The 24,967-nt window shown below is 39.4% G+C and overlaps 1 protein-coding gene across 3 annotated transcripts in view; it reads right to left on the bottom strand.

Moving 5' to 3' along the window:
- Positions 1-24,967, bottom strand: part of RAP1GDS1 (Rap1 GTPase-GDP dissociation stimulator 1) — a 92,036-nt gene that overhangs the window by 33,734 nt on the left and 33,335 nt on the right. The window contains exons 2-5 of one of the 3 annotated variants that reach the window (XM_083367830.1): positions 24,210-24,320; positions 12,261-12,383; positions 11,120-11,245; positions 2,940-3,086 (exon numbers count right to left, since the gene is read on the bottom strand). In XM_083367830.1, coding sequence (XP_083223956.1) covers positions 2,940-3,086; positions 11,120-11,245; positions 12,261-12,383; positions 24,210-24,320 — 507 coding nt within the window. The remainder of the gene's footprint in view (positions 1-2,939; positions 3,087-11,119; positions 11,246-12,260; positions 12,384-24,209; positions 24,321-24,967) is intronic. The other 2 variants (XM_083367831.1, XM_083367832.1) reach the window with 2 other exon arrangements.

Genomic DNA, 24,967 nt, shown 5'->3' on the forward strand with positions numbered 1-24,967 from the left:
TAATCCAATCACTTATTCCTACTAGTGCAGCAGCTTCATAATATAATTTAAAATTAGGCATTTTAAGGCCACCTCTCTCACGAGTATCCTGCATAATCTTAAGTTTAACTCGTGGCTTTTTCCCTGCCCACACAAATTTATTGATACCACGCTGCCATTCCTCCAAGTTAGAGTCTTTCTTAAGAATCGGTAATAAATACAAGTATTTTCCATTTAACAAATACAAAAAGGACTGGCTATTCTGTCACTAAGTAATGCAGTTGTTAAGTGAAACATAATGTGACCATGCTGGACTTACAGTATGGCATAAGTTCCTCTAAGGTCAAGCGAATCACTATGGGTCATAAAGTGCTCTGTGACTATGATTTGCAAGATCCTGCTGGCTTCCACATTGACCTTGCTTACCGGAAACACCGCAATCATCCTAAATGCATGCCAGTTTCCAAGTGCCCAAATCATGATCACTATGGGGATGCTACAACTGCCACAAGTTCTGAGTATGGGTTGTAAAACTACTTTTTCAGTACCATCATAATTTTCAGGCAAATGGTATGTGAGGACTACCTACACTAACTTTACCCTGTGCTATTACATCAGTAACTTTTGAATATCAAGTAACAGAATAATACAAAGGATAACTAAATATACAAATTCCATATAAATGTTTTGAACCTCAATAATACTCATTAGGTCATATTACATAATCCTAGCTGTCATTAGAAACAGCTTTCAAGCAGCCTTGGTAGATAAAATAATTATCAAAGTAGAATGTTGATTATCTTTCTCTTTTTCGCTTATTTTAGATTTCAAAGAACAAAGAGAAATGTAAAAAGGTAAAATATAAACCAATCAAGGCAACATGTATTTTCTATATGCGGAGATAATGTGAGTCAAAATCAGCTCTTGAAGAACATTCAATAGCCCAAGTGTATTGCAGAATTCTTCTGCACCAGATAGGCAATGAAGCATCTAAAGAAGGGATCCTTCTGCAGCAGCATACATACACAGAGCTCCAAGATTTTTAAGGCCTGAAATAATAATATAAATACAAACATATCTACCTTAAATTATGCTCAAGTAGCACTCCACAATCAGGGCAAACCTTCTGGATCCCTGTATCTTGTACAGGTTAGTAGTCTAGTTTTGATGTTTCACATCAAATGCAAATTCCAGACACATTTCAAAGGACACCTTATGAATAGCTTTCCTGTGAGATGACCAGCTTAAAAGATTAGATATAACCATGGATTGCTGTTGCCAAATCTGACCAGTTCAGGAAGAATCACAGCTGGCATGCCAGCCATAATTGTTTGTAGTCTACTTCTTTGCCATGGTTGTGACACATGACTCCTAGGACAGCTGGTGTTGATTAGATAGAGCTTCCAGATTGTGGAGCTGCTGCAGAAATGGGAGAAGGTTCCAAGTTTGGAAGTCACATTGGTTGCTAACATTGCAATACATAACTGTACGAAAATAAAGCAGTACACCCCAAGTAAAAGGAGAAACCATGAGCAGTATTTTCAGACTCAAATTTTCTAAGTGTGCCTTGCCACATAAACATTAAGAAAACATACGCAGTCAAGTGCAGATTTTATTAACCATAATAATTCAGTTGGAAACCTGGCATCCACTAGAGGACTTTCTTTGAAATGTTTCTCTTGGATGGAATTAGTAGTTCATTTAGCGTTATTTTGTGAGGACTGCAATTTCTTTGGGAATTTATATTATAATCACTTCATTCAAAAAAGCTCTCATAGATAACTAAATGAAATGAATATAATGATCATCCTCAGGTTTGGGATGAGATGAAAAGCAAATTTATTTGGGCCATCTAATCAACTATTAGTTGGAAATAATGACTCCCTCATTCAAGAGAAGTTCAAGAAAATCCAGTAAGTTATTTCAGGGCGGGCGCGCGCGCGCGCGCACACACACACACACAAACATTTAAATTGAAACAATGTTACAGGTAAAAACATGTGAATGAGAAGAGTTAACAGAGTGAGAGATGGCAGATTGGCAGATGACACCTACAAGAAAGGGTATAGAAGTTTAATATAAGTTTCTTAAGGAGAAAACAATGTATTATTATAAATATTCACCTTTGTGTTTCCATATAAGCAAGTTCCCAATACATAAGACACCAGTCAGGTTCTTAATGATTCCTGGCATCTATGAAACTGAGAAAGAGTATCGAAAATGTGTATCTGTCCTTTATTTCTCTTCTTCTCAAGTGCCAATTTTGGCACAAGTGCCTTTTAAAAACCACCCCTTGCCCTCCTTTTGCCTGGAACAAGGACTCTATATATAGATCCTTGTGTACCAAAAAACAGGGAAGGGAAGAATGAACAAAATTTATGTTTGCTCATCTAACACTTTGAGGCTTATGGAGTTTGGAATCTAAGCGCAACATAGGCAGAGTTCTAAAGGAATGTAAAATTATAGTCACCACCATAAAACATGAAAGTTCTTTCTCGTGTTTTGTGGTGGTAGTGTGTAGAAGGACAATTACTGTTGGACAAACCACTGCACAAGCAAAAAGCTCACTTGGCGATGTACATTATCCTAGCAATTAGAAGCTGCTATAAAATCTTTCTCCCATTCACTCAAGCTGTCACTTCCATTAAAAAGAATGGGAGTACCTACTTTTCTAGAAACTCCCAGCACACAGAGAAGGACATGGAAGTTTGAATGGGGACATGTATGCATTGACTTTTTTGACGATACATATCAATGTTGCAGTAATTTAATTAATAAAATCAAAAACACCATTTCACTTAAAATCAAGGTAATTTCTTTTGGTTTTTATTAATTTATTTATAAAATTAATTGGCCGCTCATCTTTGTTTTTCAATTTATAAACCCTACACTTATTTTTCTAATAGGTGTCTAGATAGATAAAGGTATAGGTAAGACAGTTTTTTAGCATATTTGTTTACCATTCTCATTGCTATAGTTCACCAGCATGCCACAAAAGACAGTCAAGAGCTTCTCATTGGCTGGATCTGTTTTACTGCCCAGTGACCTTAAATGGTCTATTACAATCTCTGCCCCACCTGCATGGTCAACAGCACTTCTGCCCTCATCTGTAAAACAAAGAGTCAAATTAAGAAATAAAATTAAAAAGGCACTTAAGAGTTCCAAACATAACAATAATCATAAAGAAAATAAAGGTCTTGGATTATTAGTGCTATTGTAAATGTGTTGTGCAAGAACGTTTCAGCAGGATTTCACATAATTTATCTATGACAGAGATGCTTATGATAACGTCAGGGACTATAATATCATGGGAAAACACTTATCTGTTCAAACAGTTTGTGTTCTTTTCTTTCTGAGAAAATACTCATTTATTAGATTTATATGCTGAGTTTTGTTCATGATTTTCAGTCACAGCACCTTCCTCCCATTCTCCCCCCCCCAAGAAGTACTCTGTGAGCTAAATGAAAATTATTTGATCTGATCCAGGAAGTCCATGGGTGAGAGCAGAATCTAGGTCTCTCTGCCGCCAATCCAACAATTTAATCAATACATCTCAATGGCACTCTGAAGGTAGGGAGTCAGGAAAGGGAATGTCTTCTTTACAAGGAAACAAAATATTAATCAATACGTCTCAATGGCACTCTGAAGGTAGGGAGTCAAGAAGGGGAATTTCTTTTTCACAAGGAAACAAAATATGAAGAATTGAATCTCCTGAAAGGCATATATTTTCCTTAGGTCACCTTGCATAACTCCTATTTTATCACAGATATATCACAGGGCATATCTCTCTCATTTACTCAAATAATATTAACATTTTACAAAATCCACCTAGCCAATAAAAAAGGTAGGTCAATCAAGAAGAAGAGAATTCCTGCAAAATCAGATAAGTTTATCTGTAGATAAAACATTTTGAAATATTGTTTCCTTTAACGATTCCTGATGGACTACATGTGTTTGGACATACATACGTACATAAGCAGCTGCTTGCACCTGTATACCTGTTATGTGAAAAAAATGCTGATGAGCTCCATCGCCAGATCAGATGACCAGTGTTTCTAATGATTAGCAGCTAAAGGGCAAAGACTGTTTTAATGGTATATATTTGACAACATTTATATACATCCCCAATTTAAAAGACTCTGATCAATATACAAAATCACAATACATTAAAAACGCTTTCCAATAAACATAAAAACTAGATGATTGCCATACCACCTCACAAAACAGTGAAGATCTGTTAAGGCAAAATGATTGTTCAAAGCACACCAAACTGTCAGAAGTAAAAATGATGTCTTTCTGGGACAGCGCTTTTCATCATGAAAAATCCAATTCTGAGAAGGTTTGTTTTCTAACTTATACTTCTCTTAACTCCAGGAGCATGGGGAGAGGGGTAATAAGTAAGCCCTCTCTAGAAGTTCAGATAAGACAACTAAGATCATGCTCAATATGGTGGCCCCTGATGTATTCTGACATTATGCTATATAGGACTTTATACATTATAACTAGAACTCTGAAATGGTCTTGGAGTCCTCTTCCAAAGAAAATGCAAAATAAAGCAACTGCAAAAGTGCATTTCTTCTACCAACAGTCTGGTCACTGTTTTTTGAACTCACTGTCACTTTGGGATTGCCTTCAAAATGTAGAACATACTGCAACAATCAAATTACATGATGACCAAAGAATGAGCTACCATTGCCAGAAATTCTCAAAGTTGTGTATGCACAGTGGTAGTGCTGGAGGCTACATCCAGATTCAGGAGGAAGTTAATGCTTCTCTACGGAAGGACACAATTCTACCACCTTCCACCTTGAAGTTAGTATATTGCCGCTCAAGATGCTATCCCTCAATTCAGCCATATTAAACAACTTCAACCCAGTTTCCAACCTTCCCTCTTTAGGGAAGGTGGTTGAGAAGGTGGTTGGGAATTCAAGATACAGGATCTTAGAAGGTGTAGACTATTTAGATCCCTGTCACAGCACAGAAACAGAATAGGTCGTTCTGGAAGATGACTTTAGTCAGGAACTACATGACTATATAGTCATGAACTTCTTTGTAGGCCTATAAGAGGTGTTGGTGGCATTTGACAATGCTGATCATGGTATCTTTCTGGCATTCAGCATAATCTGAAGTCCAACTGTCATGTTTTCCAAAAGATAAGCAAATTATAGTTTAGAATGTTCTGCTTTATTTATCCAATCAGCTGTTATTTACAACTGCCTGCATTGCTTGCCACCTACTCAATCCTTTCTTCTATGGTATAAAGAAATCTAGCAGCAGAGCAAAGATATTAGTCATTGTTTGCCAGTTCAGCCATTGTACCATAACATAATTCCATTAACTATACTTTGGAAAGAGTTCTTCAAATAGGACTTGATCCTAGTTTGCTATCTAACTACAAGTGATTGAAAGTTAGTCTTCCATTTGTTGAAGCATATTGCAGCAATATTTTTAGAAGAAATAATTTATGCTTGGACCATATAACCCCCAAAATTATACATTATTTGATTGCTGAACTTTTTATGGATCATATAATCTAAAGCAGGGGTGTCAAACTCAATTTCATTGAGGGCCACATCAGCATTGCGGTTGCCCTCAGGGGGCCGGAAGGATATGGCCAGGGTGGGCGTGGCCTACTGGGTGGGCATGGCTAGAGTGCGTATGGCCTACTGGGTGGGCGTGGCCAGATCTACATCGTTCGCATCAAGGGTGCCTATGGGGGCCTGGGCAGGAGTGGGACAGATCTGAGGGTCTCTGGCAGAAGGAGGGTCTCTGGGCCAGGGCCAAGGCAGTGGGGGCCCTTCCCTCACTGTTTCCAGGATGGCTTCATGGCCACATGAAACCACTCCGCGGGCTGGATCTGGCCCCTGGGCCTTGTGTTTGACATGTCTGACCTAAAGTAATGTATTATAATACTTTTATATAATCTAAAATAATGTATCATAATGTTTCTAATTTGTTTTGTAATATGAATACAATATATTGAACATTAAAATCCCTTCTCCCACACAATAAAGTAGTGCCTTGCAAAAGAAAATCTTGAGGCAATTCATTTAACACAGTCCATTAGCAAAAAAAGAAAAATATATAGTAGGATGTAAGGAATCTCTGCAATGATTATTGTGCATAAATATTGTTATGAAAGGTAAAGAGATTAACACATTGTCAAAATCCACATGTATGTCTTTCTTTCCTCCCTAGAAGTAAAAAGCTTTGGATACAAGAGCTATGATACACACATGAGCTCCAACACAAAAACAGTTCATATGTACAAACACATTTTCCTCTCTAGAACAAAGGAGAGGTCATCTGATTTCTGTTTTATCTGATTATACACAAGGGTGCAACAAAATATCATCTTTTTTCACCACCATGTTTAAGGCATTTCCATATCAAATGCTACATACAGATCTTATTGTGATGAACTGGGACAAGAAATTCCCCCGAACCAAATGACTCGGCCATGTCTTGCTGCAGCAAACACTTTGAGGGATCAGACACTGGTTTTTAATGGGGCAAAAATTATCCAGGGAGGAGCCTCAAGCTAATCTATGTTTTGAAAGGGGAGCTGTAAAGATAGATCAGTAGCGTGGAGTTAAAAATATCATATATACTGTCTTAAGTATCCTGGACAGAGAATTGGATAAAAAATGGTCAAGCAAGTAAGCATTCCAGGAAACTAATGCTTATTCCTATGATTTATATTATATTACACCAATATTCTGCAATTAGAACCCATCAAAATATACATACATTTTTGTTACCATAAATGAACTGATTTTTAAGAGACTCCTTGCAATGCAAATTGTGTATATGTAAAAATAAGCTGAAAAAAGCTACATAGGTTGCAGGTATTTGCTGGGCTGTATGTAAAGTACCCAGAGATTTGGTTCTTATCACAGGGGTCCCCAACCTTGGCAACTTTAAGACTTGTGGACTTTAACTCCCAGAATTCCCCAGCCAGGCATGCTGGCTGGGGAATTCTGGGAGTTGAAGTCCATAGGTCTTAAAGTTGCCAAGGTTGGGGACCCCTGCCTTATCATATGATATACAAATCCACAGAAAAACAAATCAACTGCATATGAGATCCAAAGACTAGGTGGACTCTTTGAGGTCTTATAAATAACAGATATTATTGTTTAGGGGAATTTCCCCCTCTTCCCTTTAGCCACCCTGAGCTGCCTCCTTCTTGCAGGTGATGTGAAGTAAATATGCCTGCAGGACTGTTTATTTACAGAACTTGACAGTGAGAAAACTCACCAGTGCCTTTTTGGAGCCACTTAATCTAAAATTAATCAAAATTAATTTGGGGAGAGAAACTGCTGGAAATGCTGATTCTGTGACTATGTTCCAGCAGTCTTCATCCTTTAAGAAAGGACAAACCACACTGTAAATTCAGGGTGTCACAATTCTAATTACCGTCTCTCTCTCTCTTCTCCATGCATAAAGTACTGGAGAACTGCCTGCTAAATATACCCACCACATCCCAGTCAAAACAAGCTTGGAACATGTTGTTTTGTCTTACTCTCTGTTTGTCTATTACCTTGTCAAGTTCGGTGGCAAAGTAAACTCCCACGTAAAACATTCCCAGTTTCTGTAATAAATTGGAAGGTGTTGCTGCCTTTCGAAATATACAGGATATTTTTTTTTAAAAAAAGCAAAAATGTTCCACTGGCTGCAAACCTAACAAACAAACTCTATTCACAACAGTTTGCATCACGACTGTTCTCAATAAGTCTTCCTTAGAAACAACAAAAGGTTAAATGTAGCATGGTCCTGTTTGCGTAAGGAAACCCAGGCATAAAATTTATACATACATTTATACATACAAGGCTGCTCCCCTTATGCCGGCTGAACTTGAAAAGCTAACTGAGGTTTCACCTGATTATTATTTGGAAAGGAGATCACCAGGAAATTTCAGGCTGTAGGATAAATGGGGAAGTAAAAATAAAATCCCTGAGGCAATAATAAACTAATTCTGTACCACTACTAAGAAAGAAAAAGCAAAGGTTGCTCATGAAACCACTATGTGTTGAGATGACTTAAAGGATGCTTTATTTTGATTTTGCTACTACTACTGCTTTTCTGTAAGAGGATTTACCAATTCAATTCCAACATCTTACTCTTCAGGACTGTTTTTCCCTTGCAATAACTTAAAACCATAGCGATCATAAATCACTGTATTTGATGAAGTTTCTTCTCTTTCTCTAGGACAGTCTTTAGGCAATAAGACATAACTACTGTATTTCTGAACTTGTTTCCAAATATTCACTGGAGTTCGCTTTACAGATTTGTTTGCATACTTAAATGTTTTGGTGCTCTGCATACTCTATGTACTGCAAACACCCTGCTCATAATCACCTTATGCAAATTATGTGAGTCCATCACCTCTGAAGAACATGAGCTGGAGAAATTTGGCTTAAGATTCCAAAAGCAGTAACAATGACAAGAAGATAATCTCCTCAAATATGTTTTGACCCAGATTCTGAATTATTACCTGCTTACTGATAGTTAGATTAATTAAAATGGCTGAAGAAGAATCCATATAAGAGTAAAGCAATGATAATCAACAGCCTGGAATTCAGGCAGTAAGCTGGTTTATTTGACAGACATTGTAGGGATTCATCACTGACTTAACTATCTTGTGCCATGTAATCTACCATGGCAGACATATAACTCGCTAAGGCTAAGCCAAAGGGTGGGTAGGTAGAAGTCTCTGTCTTGTAGCTGGAGCAAGGGTCTGTTTTATTGTCTTCCACTGTTGTAATGGAATTATAAGATAAACAACAGTATATGATCATTTTCTTATCATACAATATAAACATTAAACTGTCAAGAAGTTCTTTATTGGAATAGTCAGTAGATGTATTTCAAAATATTCATTGATACACAGGTAATAAACTGTTCAAAAAGAAATAATATGTCATCTCTACCATTTTGCTGTCTCATTCACTAGGGGACAATATATTTACCACATTTAAAATAAAGCTGTGACCAGAACAATCTCTTTATAGTTTCACTGTTAAAAATGATGCAATTTTAATTAATGTAGTATTTCATTGCTATCCTGGCAAAGAAGAAAAATAATATTAATTGCCAAGGGCACTCTTAGCAGACAGTCAACTCACTATAGCCAACAACATAATGTAGCCTTGGCTACTATGTGCCATGTCAACAAACTTATAATTGTTATTAAAACACTAACACTTTTATAACTTTAGACATTCATGAAGGGGTCTCTCATGTTAGGTATGAATGAACAGAGCAATTATGAATTATATAGAAAGCAACTATTCTTAACAACAAACCATTGAGGAAAACTTTATACGTGGGTAATAATGTAACTGAAGTTATTTATCTCCATTTATGATGCTTAGAACATATTATTGTAGATAAACCAATTTAGACTCGTTAGAAGCAAAACCTCTCTACTTTTATTTTCCTTATTCTGATTTTGCACAAATAAGGAAATAAACATTTGCTTGGAGCATTCCTGAATTCCCACTGTTTATTTTATAGGAGCTACGGTAGCACAGTGGTTGGAATCCAGTACTGCAGGTTAATTCAGCTCACTGCTGGGAAATCGATCCTTACCAGCTCAAGATTGACTCAGCCTTCTACCCTTCTACAGTCGGTAAAATGGGGGCAATATGCTGACATTGTAAACTGCTCAAAGAGTGCTGTAAAGCAGGGGTCTCCAAACTATGGTCAGTGGCCCGTTACCGGTCCGCGGTCTGTTGGCCACCGGGACCTGGAAATAGTTGGCGAGGCCCTGCCCCACTCACAGTAGCACCACTGCACAGGCACTAGTGGCCCCATTTGTGCATGTGTGGGGATGCTAGCACCACCGCCAGCTTCACATGAACACTGGCGGCCCGTTTGCACATGAGCACAGGCATCAGCGCATCATGGGTGTGTGTGGCCCACTTGTGCATGGCCCACTTGAGCACGCACATGCACGCTAATGCCACCATCATGCACATGCCTGTTGGCGCATGAGTGTGCAGGGCTGTGCGCTTGCACATTTCCCTGCTACTCCCTTTCCTTCTGGGTCACAAGCCAGAAAGGTTGGGGAAGTCTGCTGTAAAGCACTATGAAGCAGTATATAAATCTAAGTGCTATTGCTGTTGCTATTCCCAGCTGATGTCATAACACTGTGATATCCAAATATGCCTCTATAGTGGTAATTAAAATATATCTCTATAACTATTAGACAATATGTTGTGTATGACTCTAAACGGTAATCAGAACAAGAAAACAAACAACAAAATAACCAAGAACAGATGTATATATCATGCCCATGTTTGTAAAAAAAGTTATTTCTGAAGTCCGAGAATCTGTATGCTTCTTTTTATGTATTAGTAAACATTGGTTTCATCTCTAGACAAATATAATTATGAAACATATTTCTACATGTTAAAATACACTAAACATCAGCTGCAGTTTTATTCTTGTTCTGATGTTACAATTTTATATTTGAGCCTTCTAAATATTTGCCAACCTGTTCCATTCATAATAAAATTCAGCATATATTTTTTGTGGTTCCTTTCCTCCAGCAAGGTAAAATTGGCAGTAAAAACATCTACAAATAAAGTATTTTTGACAGTGATATAGCAGTTATATTAGTGTCTACAGTCCCTCTGATAATTATCTGCTTCTATGTCTGAAATTTTTATTTTTATTTTATTTTATTTACATGGCTAACTGAATCTTCTGCTAAAAAAGCAGAACTGATAATAAAGCATATACACATGAGAATCTGGATTCATATTTTGTAACATCACATATGATGATCAGTGGGAACCTAAATATGGCAAATTCCATCCAGTTTTATTTTGTGAGTTGGAATAAAATTGCATTGCATAACTCTACTGATTTATTTATAAAAATAAAATTTGGCAAGTCTTCTACTACAGAAAACTGTAAAACAAGTAAACACACAAGACAATTTCTCTAGCTCTGTCTTCAGATCTTTAGGATATTTGTCAAGGACTTGTCTGCTTCCATTTAAATCAATGAAAACCTGTCATATAGGACAACACCTGCTAATGTTTCAGAAAAAATTGCACAAAAGCTCCATCAATACTACAAAAAATGAACAGGTAAGATTTAAAAATAAAAATATTGATATTTGAAGACTTACGGCTGTCGTAGCATATGTTGCCCAAGGCACGCCCCGTTTGAAGAAGAACCTCCTGATCTTTACAGTTTAAGAGCTGAACCAAAGGTGGGATCAAGCCAGCATCTACACATGGATTCCGCATAAACTCTACAATCCATGGAAAGAGAAATGAAGATCAATTAAAGACTATTGCCTAAGAATTATTTATTGGTAAGTTTGAAACAGCTGTTGTTTTAAGATGAAGTTCAAAATTTAAGCATTGTAACTTTTACCCCGAGACTCTCACGTTTAGACAAAATGAGGATCTCTTATTCCTTCTTCATATTCGCAAATCCTTTCATCCCTTTACTTTCAGTGAGTCTAAGTATGGCTAAATCTGAATCCAACCCATAGTAATTTACTGCCTGAAAACGTTTGGGGGAATTTTCATTCTGAAGTATGATTATTACTTGCTAGGCTTTCAGTATATACCTTGATAGTAGAGTAGGGTCTGTAAAGCAGTAAATGTTCAACGTGATCTGCATACAGAATGAAATGGTAATCTTTGTAACCATTGTAAGTCCTCAATAAAGGGGTAGATTTTAAAGAATGTAATGAATATGCACCTTGCATAAGGTTTTGAATTTATTTTTTATGACCCTGAGAACTCCTAGGAATTGTACTGCTACATTTTGGCAATAAGCCAGTGATTAATAGCAATGCAACTGCCCATCTTTTGGGGCTAGAAAAAAAATGAAAAAAAAATAAAAATAAAAAATAAAAATCTGGTGCATATGCCTTGTTTAGTTTTAAAACTTCAAATACCATGACCAATTCCACCTCATATCTTTCATCCTTAAGGTGCACTCTGGCACAGTCTTGTCTTTTTCATCATTAGAATACTTCCCATATATCCTGACTTTTTGCCACTCTTTGTATTTAATGTGTGCTCAATGCTCGCTCTTGCAATTAATACACATTTCTGAAAGTATGTTCTTTTTGATGGCACTAGTTATTAGTATAACATAAAGATTGAACTAAACAAAAACAGTGGAGAGAGAGAGAGAGAGAGAGAAATGGAAACATCCATAAAATGAAAACTTAAAAAAAGTAAAACATACTGACAACGTGAGCTGCAAAACTGAAGATGTTCCAGCAAAAAAGGCTTTGTGGAAAACCTCACCATTTTTGGCTACTTCTGCTATGACGTTAGCTACTTTTGCAGTGCAGGAAGACTGCGGAGTCAATAGGCTTGCAAACACCGGGAGAGTGCCACTTTTCTGGATTTTTTCACTTGTCTCAATATCTGAAAAGAAACATATACAACACAATATTTTATAAAAGAAGATCACTGTCAGCTCTTTAAGGTTGTTTTCACCAAGAAACCGACTCCACAAGATATAAGCTTCATTAAGAGGCTATATTAATAAAATTTGGCAAATCTGATTGTGTTTTTCTTCATCTCCTTCTTATATCCCACTAAGTGAGGAGCCAGTCTAAATCTTTCCTAAAATTATCTCTTTTCCAAGGGCTTAAGGAATGCTTCTGCTATTTGTTTATGTAATGATTTCTGAATATTTCCCTTTCCATGATTCTCTGAAATGCAAAGTACAGAGAAGAGCAACAAAGATGATTAGGGGACTAGAGGCTAAAACATGTAAGGAACCGTTGCTGGAATTGGGTATGTCTAGTAGTTTAATGAAGAGAAGGACTAGTGGGGACATGACAGCAGTGTTCCAGTATCTCAGGGGTTGCCACAAAGAAGAGGGAGTCATGCTATTCTCCAAAGCACCTGAAGGCAGGACAAGAAGCAACGAATGGAAACTAATCAAGGAGAGAAGCAACCTAGAACTAAACAGAAATTTCCTGACAGTTAGAACAATTAATCAGTGGAACAACCTGCCTCCAGAAGTTGTGAATGCTCCAACACTGGAAGCTTTTAAGAAGAGACTGGACAACCATTTGTCTGAAATGGTATAGGGCTTCCTGCCTGAGCAGGGGGTTGGACGAGAAGATCTCCAAGGTCCCTTCCAACTACTACTACTACTATTATTATTGCCTCTCCCCTCCCATCTTTCTCCCTCCCTCCCATCCATCCATCCTTCCACCATCCATCAACTCACCTACCTACCTTTATACAGAATGCTACTTTTTATACCTAATGGACTCTTTGTACCCCAACAGCAGCTTCTCCAGAGAAAAGAAGGGGTTGTTTTTTCCCCATCAACTTCAATTATTGTAATGAAAAGTACTAAGGATTGATATCAAGACCCATCTGCAGAAAGGTCTCCCAACTTATCACTGCAGAAATAGTAACACACCTCTTAGCTTGGATCAACATTATAGACACCTATTTAAGGAGTGGTCAATGTATAAAACAATAAAGCATGTGAAAAAGGCTGGTTCTCAAAAGATCACAAATGATCTCATAAGAATTCAAACGACTCTACCATTCTACCTATGAGATTTGAAAATCTTGTAGCATTAGGCAACTAGGTATTTATAGCCGCTATGAGTCTTAGCCAAGGAATATCTCCATCTGGACACAAGTTTGAGGGAAACACATACATGGTAACATTCCTGAAATATAAAGTCTATATGAAGCCTGCAATTCTACCCCCAAAGCCAGAAACTCACTGAATGACTTTGGATAAGTGTTATCTCTCTGCCTTAGAACCTCCACTTCATTAATTTAAAGAAGTCAATATTGAGTATAAGGATTCAGAGTGAGCGCCTGTTACTCGTCCCAGCTTCTGCCAACCTAGCAGTTCGAAAGCACATAAAAATGCAAGTAGAAAAATAGGGACCACTACGGTGGGAAGGTAACAGCGTTCTGTGCGCCTTTGGCGTTTAGTCATGCCGGCCACATGACCACGGAGACGTCCTCGGACAAGCGCTGGCTCTTCGGCTTTGAAATGGAGATGAGCACTGGCCCCTAGAGTCGGAAACGACTAGCATGTATGTGCGGGGGAACCTTTACCTTTACCATTTTAAATCTAAAAAAAATTAACAGCCAGAATAAAAATAGTGTTATCAGGGTACCTGTCTACCAGAACATCAAGAAATAATTTGAAAACAAAATTAGGATGCTTTGCTCTATAAACATCATCTATTGAAAAATACCAGAAAAAATGTTGGAAGCTAAGACTGCATCTTCTGTAATCTACTTACAAAAGAGACACAAAAGCCTAAAAAAAATGCTTTTGCAGATTCCGGTCTGCTTTAAATAATATGTCATTTTTCTCCCATTTTTCTACAAAATCAAGACCAATGTAACACCTCTTCAAGTTACTACTGTCTGTTAACCCAGCATCCATGTTATGACCAGGACACGTATTTCCAGATTTATTTTTTTGGGGGGGGGGATCAAAATTCTACCCTGTGCTATTGTTTTATTAAATTCACTTCTGATAGCAGTTGTTTAATCTTATTTTATCATACCAGAGATCAGCTACAACATTGCTGGTGCTCTGGCTTTTTAATTAAACTTGCGAAGTCTTTCTTCATTAATTTAAAAGTATCAACAGTGATCAATATTTCTTAGTCAGCACTGCAAATATTTGTCCACAAAGATTGATCAACATAATGGAATCTCAACAGTACTACCTGTTCAATATATCCTCTATTTCAAATCATCTAACAAAAGCTACGAATGCCTTAGCACAGCTTACTCCAACCTTTTTGGGGGGGAGAGGGGGATGGTTTTGCAAAAGGGGCAGGTGTGCACGCACATGTGCAGTTTCATTTGTGTGAATGGCAGGTGTGGGTGCCTGCCACTTGTGCAAGTGCGGCAAGTACCGGCCCCTGCTTCCTGCGCACGTGGGATTAAGAGCGTCAGCGTGTGCATGCTCACCCATCGCTGGTGCAGCCTGGTTCCAAATGGGCTGCGGCCCAGTAGTGGGCCTCAGCCCAAAGGTTGGGGACCCCTGCTTTATCATGTGAAATGAATATTATATAAGCAAGCATGATAATCAAAGGCATGTAACCTAAAATATTCCATGTTGCTCATAGTCACTGCAGTAGATGAGTAACTACAAAAATGTGCAGTTATTAATTTGGGATATTACAATACTTAACTATCAGCATGTTACCTTTTGAGCTTTCATCCAGTACAATTCACTTTTAAGAGCCTAGTATTATTTACTTATCAATTTACTGTACATACCACAGTTCAACTGCTTTTTAAAACTAACTAGACAACATGTGCTCCATTGGCTCATTTCATAGGGGTGTTTGCAAAAAGTGCCATTCAGATTAGAAGAGGTGCGTAGGGGCAGCATGTGTCACTTGAAAATGTACAACAGGTGCTGCATGGGTCACAAGTGTTGCATGGGTCATGAGGGGGCAGAAGAGGTTGGGGAAGGTGCATATGTGGGTTGCACAGATTGGAGGAATGTATGTGTGGTAGTATGGGCCTGCTTCTCCCTTCCCTTTCCAGCAGGCATGTCAGTGGCTGCTGCTGGGTGGGGGAAAGAGTAAGGGATTGCGAGATTGGCTGGGAAAATGTCATGGAACATTGAAAATGAAGATCACATGACCACAGCAGTGGCCCAGCAGTGCAACAGCAGCATAGCATTGAAGTAGACACAAGTTTCCCAAATTTCATTCTCTTGGGAATCATGGCTCCTGGAATTTGGACACATTCTATAAGTTAGCCCATTTGAAGTACCTTGGTTCAAAAATTGTTACTCTATGATGCACTGTTTTGCTCAGTTAAAGGTCATAATAACAGGAGTTTTAGCAATATATAGATAATAAAAGTAGTAAACAGCATCAAAGCTAATGTAACCAATAACATGAAATAGATTTCCTTGACGTAACAGAAGATATTACAAAAAGATATCATTTTAGTCTATTATAATTTTCTCCAATTCTTCAAACTGTTATGTGACAATGCCAGGCTTTCTGGTGAAGTTATTATTTTATTTAATTTAAAACTGAACTAGGTCAGAAAATAATGTACTAAGACTTCAAAGAAATTAAAAGAGACTATGACTCTAAACAGAAGAGAGGAAATGTTACAGTACTTATTTACCGTATTTTCCAGCGTATAAGACGACCCGGCGTATAAGACGACCCCAGACTTTTAAGAAGATTTTCAAGGTTTTTTGTCTTATACGCCGGAAAATACTTACATGCCAGTTGCCACAAGCCCGATTCAGCCCCGTCTAATGCAGATGGTGTAAAGCCTCCCTTTTGAAGCCCAAAGGGGCTTTTCCTTCCACCCACCCATTTGAGAGCACATTTGCAGACGGAGCAGCCGCGTGTCTGGAGCCAAGCCCCGCCCAGGAGGCGGTCAGCCAGGTGGGCTCAGAAGACGCACTGGAGAGGCGGGCTTGGGGCGGCCATGCCGAGGCCGCCTGGTGAGGGCCGCTGCGTGGTCTGCGGGCGAGAGGGGCACCAGGCCTGCCGGAAGTCCCCGGGCCAGGCCCGCCGGAAATTCCTGGAACGGGCTGGCAGGCACGCTCTTCCCCGGCCCGCCGGAAGTCCCCGGAAGTTCCTGGAACGGGCTGGCAGGCACGCTCTTCCCCGGCCCGCCGGAAGTCCCCGGAAGTTCCCCAAACTTGGAACAGCCTGGCGGCGGGTGGGCGCTCCCTGCCCGATCCGCCGGGGAGCGTCTCCCAAAGCGCAGCGTCTCCCAAAGCAGCGTCTGGCGGCCAGGAGTCCGTCAGCCTGGTCGCTGGCGAGCTGGCCCGCGGGCCCAGGAACAGGTAGCCGGGTGCGGGTGGGGAGAAGGAAAGCCGGGCGCGGGCTTCTGCGGCTGGTTGCGAGGCCAGATGCGGACATCTGCCGGGAGAGATAGCGGGTAGCAGGGCGTGCTCTACTTATGCTCAGATGCTGCTTGGGTGAGGGGGAGGGGCTTCCTGCCGCTCCCGGGGTCTGATGTTTGCAAGGGGGAAGGGAAGGGGCTTAGAGGCTCTTGGGGGTGGGAAGGGAGAGTCACGATGGAGGGGGGACTGGACTGAGGCTTGAAGTTGCTTTGCAAGAACGGGGACGCTCGACTGATTTATGTTTTTTTCCCGGCGTATAAGACGACCCCCCAACTTTTGAGAAGATTTTCATGGGTTCAAAAGTCGTCTTATACGCCAGAAAATACGGTATTTTATTTATTTATTTATTATATTTTTATACCGCCCTTCTCCCGAAGGACTCAGGGCGGTGTACAGGGCAATAAATACAAAAACAGGATACAAAAGTTAAAAGCGATTAAATAAATGCCCAAGGTTAAAACAATAATTAAAATGTATTAAAACCCCAACCCTAACCCATCAGACCAGGTCAGACTGCTCAAATAGATACGTTTTTAGATTGCGCCGGAAGGAGCGAAGGTCGGGGGCCGTCTGGAGCTCAACCGGCAGGCGGTTCCATAGGTCTCACGCGCCCACAGAGAACGCTCTCCCCCTGGGGGCCACCAATCGACATTCTTTGATCGGAGGCACCCTGAGGAGGCCCTCTCTGTGGGAGCGCACTGGACGGAGGGAAGTTGACGCCGGCCGCAGGTGTTGCCGTAGGTAATCCTTGTCACTTGTACAAATTAAATGTGCAATGCTTTCATTTTCAATACTAAAGATTCCCCAAAACCTATTACAGGAATTATTAGTCGAAATGCACAATCACCCAATGTCACCATGCTCTTCACTGATTGACTTTTATGTTTAACGCAACTAAAACTAAAGCATCTGAACATTGAGCAAGCTCTAGCAGAAAATTTCAGAGAAGGGGCTTTACTGATTTAGTAGATTTTGCACAAATTTAAGAGATGCGGCAAGGTGTCATTTTATAGAACAATCAATATACTTTGTAACAGAGTCTAAAATTTGCAAGCATAGGAGTGTCTGTTTTGGAGGGAAGAACTAGAGGGAGAAGTAACACTCTGAATGTCTATTTTTGAGTCTAGAAATTAAGGTTGGATCCCTTTCCTAAAAGTTTTTTATTGTATTTTTTTTTCTAACCCACAAGCTTTCCTCTTAACGAAATCTGGTGATCATTTATCTTGTCAAATCCATGGTCATAACATGGAAAAGCTTTCAAATTTTGAAATCAAGGGTGATGTATTCAACTTGAATTGATTAAAAATAGATCAGAATCATCCTGAGGAATCACGTTCCGGATAAAAGCTACCACATATACTGTGCAGCCCAATAGTATTTTTTACAATAAAGCAAGATTCTACCCTACTTCCTAATAAAATTCAAGGACTATTTATACTGTTGCATTATATGTATTATCCATTTTTCTTCAGAGTATTCAAGACTGAATGCAGACATTTCCCTTCACTTTTATTCTTATGTTTGCAATAATCCTACAGAAAGAATAATTTGCTCAAGATCACTCATCCAATGCCAGTTCAAACTTAATTCTCCCAAATTCCAATTTAACCTTATAAAACAGAGGTTGCCAGCACGATGCCTTCAGGCACCAGGAGATCCATTACTTCCCCACGTCACCTGAAAATGAATACTGTACTCTCTTATACACACATAGACAAGGACAGAAATTTCTGAAATTGACAAACAGCAAGGTTTTCCATGATGCTGCATAAGACTCACGGGGTGACAGATCTCACATTAAGAGTATCAATAACTTGTGATCTCAAATGACATTTTAAGGGGATGAGATTCTTGAAGTATTATGCAAGCTTCAATGTTTGAAAAGATTGGTAACCTCTAATCTATGTGCATGTTTTGATTTTATGAAGCTATTAAGATTATTCGTAATGCTAATGCTACATTTTACATAACTATGCCATATAATTTTCCAGAGCTACATTACTGAGATTTGAAGCTGACATTTCAGAGAAAGCTTTTCTATACTGCTATAGAAAAAAAACAGCCTCTAAAGTAAGTTTCTTCATTATCCTCAGTTCACTGTGAGTCATTCTTATATAAGCAAAAGTTGAAACTAGAAACTATACCACCACAAGAAAGCTTCATCATTAAGCGGGCATACATTTTTATTCTGCTCAAAAGATCCCTCGCACAAGAATTTTCTCCTATATACTGGAATAGACGTGCAGACAAAGTTAGGAACAAAATTACTCTCCATATTATCACAGCAATATTTGTGCAAGATATCTTGCTCCAATTCAGATTTTTTAAGTCAGTTTACTGATATCAAATATATTAGTGGACTCTGCCTGGATCCTGAAGGTTGAGAGATCCAAGATACGAATCATATGAATTGTAACTCCAAATTCAAATTTAACCTATTTGCAACGTTATTACCAAACCAAATAATTTAAGCAATCTGAATTAATAACTTTAAGAGAGGGAAAATTGTAACACATTTTAAAATAGGAGAAAATAGGCTCATCTTCTGTAGCAACCCAATTATTAAGTGTCCAAGACTACTTTCTATATATCTCTTGGGTCTTTGATAGGAGAGGATCCTTGAAAAACATACTTTAAGGATGTTTTTCACCCATTCAAATGGCTTACAAGCTAATGAAATATAGACAGGTACATCTCAACAACCCCCTGTCCCTTTATGAACCTGAGGCCCTTCTTTTACCTTTCAGGTTTTGTCATGAGTGGGCACATAGGTCCCACAAAACCTTTCACAAGGCTTGTAGGGTATGTGTTTGCTCTTTCAGCTACTGAAACTTTCAGTGCCTCCTAGTTTATTTGAACTAATTGTTAATTTTTAATATACCTATGTACTAAGGTTAGAAACAATTTTAAAATCTGAAATGTTAAAATATGGGGCAATACAGTATTAAATGATAGTATGACTATACTACTTAGAAAGCTACCTCTGACACACCCTGTCAATTCTAATAATCTAATATTTACTTGAACTGGGGGGGGGGATAGTACAGGAGCCAACTCTGAACCCTACCAATGACCAGGTGACCTTGGCAGTGACATCTCTGATTATTTTAAGATATTTAAGGTTATTTAAGTTATAGAAGCCCTTTTAACTTCCTTCCATGTTTCATTAAAAACAGAACCATCCAAATGAATAAGATTAATGGTTTTGCTATTTCAGATTAGTTTACAATACCTCTGTCCTTGCTAACCCAAATTTCAGACTTTGCTTTTCCACTACCACAATATTTTCTTGTATAATTTATATATGAGACACGGGTATGATCAGGGTAGGAAGGGACGGGCCAAGGAGTTTAGTGAGTATCTGGAGGATAAAATCGCTCAGATTCGGGCTGGCTTGGACTCTGACTGGGCAGTATCTGACGAGGGGGAAACGATGGGTTTGGCCGATAATATCTGGGAGGAGTTTGATCCTGTGACTCCGGATGAAGTGGACAGGATCATGGGGAAATTAAGTGCCGCCACGTGATTGTTGGACCCGTTTCCCTCCTGGCTGGTTTATGCGGCCCGGGAGGTTACACGAGGCTGGATCCTGGCAGTTATAAATGCTTCCTTGAGTGAGGGGTGCTTCCCTGCCGCCTTGAAGGAGGCGGTGGTAAGGCCCCTCCTCAAGAAACCTGCCTTGGATCCAGCTATTTTAAACAACTTTCGTCCTGTCTCCAACCTTCGCTTTCTTGCAAAGGTTGTTGAGAGCGTGGTGGCACGGCAACTCCCTTTGGTCCTGGAGGAAACTGAGTATCTAGATCCATACCAATCGGGTTTCAGGCCCGGGTACAGCACGGAGACGGCATTGGTCGCACTGGTGGATGATCTCTGGCGGGCCCGAGATGGGTTATTCCTCTGTCCTGGTCCTATTAGATCTCTCAGCGGCTTTTGATACCATCGACCATGGTATCTTGCTGCGACGTCTTGCGGGGTTGGGAGTGGGAGGCACCGTTTTACGGTGGTTCTCCTCCTACCTCTCGGGCCGCTCGCAGACGGTGTTGACAGGAGGGCAGAGGTCAACCCCTAGGCCCCTTAATTGTGGGGTGCCTCAGGGGTCGGTGCTCTCGCCCCTCCTGTTCAACATCTATATGAAGCCACTGGGTGAGATCATCCGTGGTTTTGGGGTGAGGTATCATCAATATGCCGATGATACCCAGCTCTTTATCTCCACCCTGAACCAAGCCAGTGATGCCCTCAACGTGATGTCCCGTTGCCTGGAAGCGGTACGGATTTGGATGGGGAAGAACAGGCTCCAGCTCAACCCGGCCAAGACTGAGTTGCTTTACGTACCGGCATCTCGACTTGTCCAAGAGGTTCCATCTTTGGTTATGGGAGGAGAGGTATTGCCTCCCGTTGATAGGGCGCACAATTTAGGCGTCCTCCTGGACTCACGACTCAGTTTTGAAGATCATATTGGAGTCGTGGCCAGGGGGGCATTTGCCCAGGTTTGCCTGGTGCGCCAGTTGCGCCCCTATCTGGACCGAGATGCCCTACGTATGGTCACTCATGCACTCGTTACCTCTCGGATAGATTACTGCAATGCTCTCTACATGGGGCTGCCCTTGAAGACCACCCGGAGGCTTCAGCTGGTGCAGAATGCAGCCGCGCGGGTAGTGATGGGAGCATCCCAATACTCCCATATTACACCCCTCCTGCGTGAGCTGCATTGGCTACCAGTTGTCTTCCGGGCGAGATTTAAGGTGCTGGTACTTACCTTTAAAGCCCTACATGGCTTAGGCCCGGGATACTTGCAGGACTGTCTGCTACCGGGGACAACTTCCCATCGCCCAGTGCGCTCACACAGAGAGGGCCTCCTCAGGGTGCCGTCAGCCAGACAATGTTGGCTGGTGACCCCCAGGGGGAGGGCCTTCTCTGTGGGAGCACCAGCCCTTTGGAACCAGCTTCCCCTTGAGCTTCGGATGGCCCTGGACCTCCGGTCCTTTCGCCGCGACCTCAAAACTTTTCTCTTTCATCAGGCTGACCTGGATTGATGATGGGTTTTTAAATATGTTTTAATTTTTAACTGTAGTTAATTTATTTTGGGGCTGTTATTTAATTCGTTTTTTAATTTTTGTATTGTTGTTTTTTATTGTTGTAAGCCGCCCTGAGTCCTTTGGGAGATAGGGCGGCATATAAGTCCCAAAAATAAATAAATAAATAAATAAATAAATAAACTATCCCTTTCTGATTACTTATCCTAGTGCAGGAAGTTATCTTCCTAGAGAGAGACATTATCAATCTCAGTCTATTGCACAGTACTTCTTAGGCTTTCCCATAGTCATATTTAAAAATCTCTTTGTGACTCTTTATTCTAGCAGACTAAACAAACCAAGGGCTCAGATCACCCGATCAGAAAACTGCTACTAAAATCAAACTTCTAAAATAATTTCTACCTTCTGGGCTGTTGAGGGAAGGCAATTTGCAAGCATTTTGTCAGTAGGGAGAGGTTGTTAAATCCTTACATTTTATATGTATTTCAAAGAGAAGGTTACTTTGAATCCTATACTTATTATTTTCAAAGTGAAGAATAGTAATCTATCATTTGAATTATTTATCATAAACCTAATTTTTACTTTCTATTACTAAGTATTTATTCACAGAACATAATATATAATAAAACATGCATAATGAATAGGTATACATATTCTGCCTCAGGTGATAAAACCACTCACTGAAGTATGTTTTTCAAGGATCCTCTCCTGTCAAAGAACTTCCTTGGTTACACACAGATCTTTAAGATGTGTGGTGATCAACCAGTTATCTTTATCAAAATGAAAAGGAATATCTTTAAGTATTTTCATTTATTTGAAGAGCAAGATAGATATGCTCTTGAATATATGATCTGAAGCTTCCATTTGTTTTGATTTCAGAACTCTCTTTGGGATTAATTAGGAACCTGTAGAGGACATTCTCTCTGGATATCAATTGCAGCATCTCTAATGGGGAGCGCTTGCTTTATATACATTAGTTATATTCAGTTGACATCTGAGCCTGTACTCTTATTTCATGACTTCTGTAATGAAGAAAAATCCTGGGGTTATGGATACTCTCCCAAGGGAAATATGGTTGTCTCTGCTGTCATTTACCTTCTTGTAACTGGGTGAGACTGAGTGTCAAAAAAATTTAGTTGCCAGTGTTACTGATCTAATATATCCAATGCTTATTTTTAGATTTAAGTTTCAATGTCCATTGTTTTATTATCATATACAGTACTTGTTATGCAGTGTATCTATATGCTCACAGATATAACTCCATGCTGTTCCTCAAGACAAAAAAAATGTGGAATGTAGATATTTTATAGAAAGTAAAACAGAAAGAGCCCAGCCTGTTCAAATAAATTTTCAGATTTCAGCAGTTTGCATTTGGAATGGGTAATGATACATTGGATCAGCCTCTAAATTGTGAGGTGCAGGATATTGACTTGTATTTCAATTTCTAGAGGTATTATGCCACACATCTGAATGCTGAGCACAAATCAATACATAAATGGAAGGAAGTAAAGGTGTGAGTTTAAATGTGAAATAAAGAACTATAATATACCCTGGGTTAAAACTTAACTCTTTATTCCAAAGATATTTAAAGCAAGGTTACTCAACTGCTGGGCTGCAGCCCATTCGCTCACTTGCTGTTTGTGCAGAACCATCCCTTCTCCTCCCCACCGCCACCGCCAGTCCTCAAAACTTGTGGACTGCTGATTTAAAGTCTGTACTTGACACAGAATGAGATAGCAAAAAGGAAGCTAAAAGAACGAGATGACTTGGCCAATTATAAGGTTTTCAACACAGGACATTGCTGTTGGATGGATGCTAATAACTTTATTTCTAGCTCTTGATTGGAATTCTCCTTGTACGGTTGCCAGCTAGACGCCTGTAGAAATCATTTTAGCACTGTTCTCATATATCTATAAACTGATACAATCATTAGATGCCTGGATCACGGAAGCATCAATTACAGAGGTATAATGGTTACTGCGGAACAATCCTTGTTAATAACAGCTTCAAGTTATAAAGGGTTTTTCTTTCTTTCTTTCTTTTTTGATAAAAAGTGGCTGGAATCTACTTTTTAATCTTTTCAGGCACAGTATATTTTTGTTCCTTCAAAATGTTTATTTTTTTCTGCTTTGTTCTGGGTTTTTGTAGTATTTCTGTGACTACATTCTCTTTTTTAAAACCCTTCATCAAGTTCTGCTATTGCTGTCCAAACAGTTATTAGATCAGTTCCATTTATAGTTTTTCTTCCATTTGGTACACTTATTGCTTCCATAATCATTTATTGACTGAATTGTATGATATGAAATTGAAGGGAACAACGAAACTTACTGTTCTGAGCCAGGGCTTGAAGTAGACAATCCAAACACCCCTCCAAGCTATCAGCTCTGCTGTCAACAGCTGTTATCTTCAGCTTCTTCAAGGCGTCACTTAGATTATCTGCTTGGATAACACAAAAGAGAAAAGCAAATTCAGCGCTACGGCCTGTCAATCGTACCTTATGGAATTAAAGTACAAATCAGCAAAGATAAGGCAAGGCCAAGAACGGTTCTGACAAGGGACCATAACTCTTTTGTCTCTCTTGTCCTCAAATGCTGGCAGGGCACGAAGCTAAAAAGAGTGCACTTCCAAAGCAGCTTTTGGCTTCATACTGTAGTGAAAACATTTAAAAAACCATATCTATGTCCATTTTTCTCTAAAAGTAACAAAGATAAACTCATACTGCCTTGAGAAACTGCAATTTGGCTAGAATCGAACTGTTTTTTTTTTGGCTGAGAGAGGATTTTAAACCATGTGTCTCCAATACAAGACACTTTGGATTTTATTTCATTCTCATTTTTTCCAAATTATTTGTTAATTATTATATGTATTTTCCAATTTCCCTCTAGGGGTAGGGCAGTTCAGAGAGGGGATCCTGCCTTGTTATATTCAAGTAACAACATTCTGTGGGGAGAAAAGTGCTGATTGGCCCTAGATTACAACTATTGCAAGGTCAATATATACTTGAATCTCTATTTCTTTTATCCAATACCTTAATCACCACATCCCATTAATTCTTACAGAGTTTCTTGAAACACCATGGTAGAAGA

Source organism: Vipera ursinii (genome assembly GCF_947247035.1).
Source record: "Vipera ursinii genome assembly, chromosome: 7".
Taxonomy (NCBI): domain Eukaryota; kingdom Metazoa; phylum Chordata; class Lepidosauria; order Squamata; family Viperidae; genus Vipera; species Vipera ursinii.